The sequence below is a fragment of the Phaethon lepturus genome, unplaced genomic scaffold (assembly GCF_000687285.1).
Source record: "Phaethon lepturus isolate BGI_N335 unplaced genomic scaffold, ASM68728v1 scaffold44651, whole genome shotgun sequence".
Classification (NCBI taxonomy): domain Eukaryota; kingdom Metazoa; phylum Chordata; class Aves; order Phaethontiformes; family Phaethontidae; genus Phaethon; species Phaethon lepturus.
This window is the reverse complement of record NW_010516343.1, coordinates 1-2,788: the sequence shown is the minus strand read 5'-3', so window position 1 is coordinate 2,788 and position 2,788 is coordinate 1. Positions and strand designations below refer to the sequence as shown.

At 59.4% G+C, this 2,788-nt stretch overlaps 1 protein-coding gene across 1 annotated transcript; it reads left to right on the top strand.

The window, feature by feature from the left end:
• Window positions 1-887: 887 nt before the first annotated feature.
• Window positions 888-2,773, top strand: CNPY3 (canopy FGF signaling regulator 3; the record flags this gene model as incomplete). Its single annotated transcript, XM_010296028.1, has 5 exons — window positions 888-1,024; window positions 1,321-1,417; window positions 1,862-1,984; window positions 2,162-2,279; window positions 2,399-2,773. Coding segments are annotated over 5 exons (687 nt in total), but the record flags the coding sequence as incomplete, so codon positions are not given.
• Between the last annotated feature and the right edge of the window lie 15 nt (window positions 2,774-2,788).

Below are 2,788 nucleotides of genomic sequence, written 5' to 3'. Positions count from 1 at the left end.
TGCTGGGGCTTGGCCATTCTCCCAAAGCGGGACTTAAAGAAGAGGTGGCTCCTGGGAAACAGGAGCCCGCAGCACAGGACAAAGCTTTCTCCAGCCTCCTGGGACACCAGCTTCAGGAGAGGAAGGGCCACACTGTGCCTTGCTTCCATCCCTCCACATTTCCACTTGTAAACCCCTGAGATGTTTCTCTTCTCCTGCTCTCTGTTTCTCTATCTCTGTTGGACTTTGTTACAGAAGAAATAAAGCTTTTGGGTTTTTTGTTTGGTTTTTTTTTTTTTTAGTTTTATAAAAGAGAACATGCACTGGGTTATAAAGCTGTTGGTGCTGTGGTCTCTGCTGCAAGCAGTGCCCCATGCTGGAGCTGAGAGACCCTCATGGGGTGATGCAGTCCATAGCCAGCATCTTGTCCTGCCGCCTGGCCTGCTGAGCCCTGCCAGCCACTTGGTCCCCAACACCAGCCCCCATGGCCCGAGGGCACCGGGGGAACCGTTGATGGGTGGGATGTGCCGGTGTTGCAAGGAGAAGCTGTGGCCCACACTGGGGCTTGTGACACAGAGGCAGAGGCTTTGGTGGCTGTGAAGTGCAGCTGTCAGGAAACCTGCAGGCACAACTGGCACCATCTGTCTTCCTAGCTGGGCTGTAGCAGCTGGCTGTGTGGATGCATTTACACCGCAGCATTGATTCGGGTGTTTCTGCTTCAAGGGATCTCCAGTGGAATCAGTTGAGCCATTCCCAGTTACTTCTCTGAATGGCCGAGGCATCTGTTTTCTGCTCACAGTGGCTCTAGTGCACCTGACTCCTGGTGCTTGCTTCCACTGCGATCCTGTCCCCACGTGCTGTGTCGTGCTGTCTGTCAGAGTGGCGAAGCCCCCTAACCTGCCTGTGCTTTCCTTCCTGTAGTGTGCAAATACGTGGCAGTGGAGCTGAAATCTGCTTTTGAGGAGACGGGCAAGACCAAGGAGGTGATTGACACCAAGTACGGCTTCCTGGACGGGAAGGGCTCTGCCGTCAAGTACACACAGTCGTAAGTGAGAGAGAGATGGGTGGTCTCTTGCCACTGTCGCTGCCTGCAGTCTACAGAGCCAGGGGCTTTGGGAGCCTGCGGACAAGCTGCACTGCGCACAGCTCCTCTGAGGAAACTGAACTGTGCCAGGGCTAGTGGGGTGGGCAGGGTAGGGCAGCTGAGGGAGGCTTCTGCTTGGGGGAGCCTGGGAGTCCCAGAGTGCTACCCCATCCATCGGCTGGGCTGAGGGTCTCCTTGTGCCCTGGCTGTTCTTGGAGTGCAGTGCCAAGCCCTCATCCTCCCTCCTCTCTGTGCAGGGACATCCGATTAATCGAGGTGACTGAGAACATCTGCAAGCGGCTGTTAGATTACAATCTGCACAAGGAGAGGAGTGGCAGTAACAGATTTGCAAAGGTGAGGGCTGTCCTCCAGTCACCAGCTCCCAAGCACCCCTTGCCCGCATCTGCACTGCCAGGGAGCCGAACTGGGGTTCATTCTTCCCATCTCCTGGATCACCTGCCAGCACCCAGCATGTGAGGCCACACTGCCTCCCAAGTCAGGGGTAGGGTGCTGTCCTTGGGGTGGGTGGGCGGGCAGACCCTCACCTGCACAGAGGGACCCAGGGGCTGTCTTGCCTGGCCCACATCTTCCTGTTGGTTTTGGGAGCAGGTTTGCAGAGGGGGACTCACTGCTGCTCAAGCTCCCTCCTGGTAATGCTGATGCCCCAGGGACCCCAATTTTGGCTGGCATGCACGTTCCCGCATCCCTGGGCGCGGTTGTGTGACTGGTGCTGGCGAGGGGAGAGCGGGAGCCTGGCAGAAGGAGTGGCACTTCACCAGGGCAGCACTGCTCCCCCAGGGCATGTCGGAGACGTTCGAGACCCTGCACAACCTGGTGCACAAGGGCGTCAAGGTGGTGATGGACATCCCCTACGAGTTGTGGAACGAGACCTCCGCTGAGGTGGCTGACCTCAAAAAGCAGGTACCCAGCCTTGGTGGGATTGTCCCTTGGCAGCTGCTGTGGCCTTGTGGGCTGGAGCAGAGGGGGAGAGAGGGTCAGGGGTTGCGCTGCTGGGAATGGAGGTGTCAGCAGCGCCTGCCGCCCTGGTCTTGGTCCTGCCCTGGCAGCACGTGGCTGGAGCTAGGCTCTCTGTGCTAGTGCGACGTGCTGGTGGAGGAGTACGAAGACGTGATCGAGGACTGGTACAGGCACCACCAGACGGAGGATCTCTCTCAGTTTCTCTGTGCCAACCACGTGCTAAAAGGGAAGGACACAAGTAAGTCCTGGGGGCTGCCCCGGGCAGCACAGGCATGCTAGGGGGTGCGGGGGAGCCCTGCCAGGGCCCGGGGAGCCCCACTTCTCCCTTAGCACCCCCTCTGCTCCTTTCCTCCCCAGGCTGCCTGGCAGAGAAGTGGACTGGCAAGAAGGGTGACTTGGCCAGTGTGGGGGAGAAGCAGGGCAAGAAAAAAAGTGGGAAGAAGAAGAAGAAGGGCCGGAAGGATGAGAGCGAGGGAGCTAGCAGCCTCCCAGCTGCTGTGGAGGCCCTGGAGGAGAGCGGGGTGCAGGAGGAGGCTCCGCTCACCCACAGCCCAGCCGATGAGCTGTAGGTATGCATCCCCAGCCCCCGGGGCTGCCCGCTCTGGGGTCTCACGGTGCCGTGTCCTGCGGGTACCAAAGGAAAAGGGACTTTGTGCCACGGCATCAGCGACCCGGGGGAGGCTGGAGCGCCCAGCCCAGACTTGCCGGCCTGGGTGTGATCCTGTGTGCAGGGGGGTGGCATAAAGC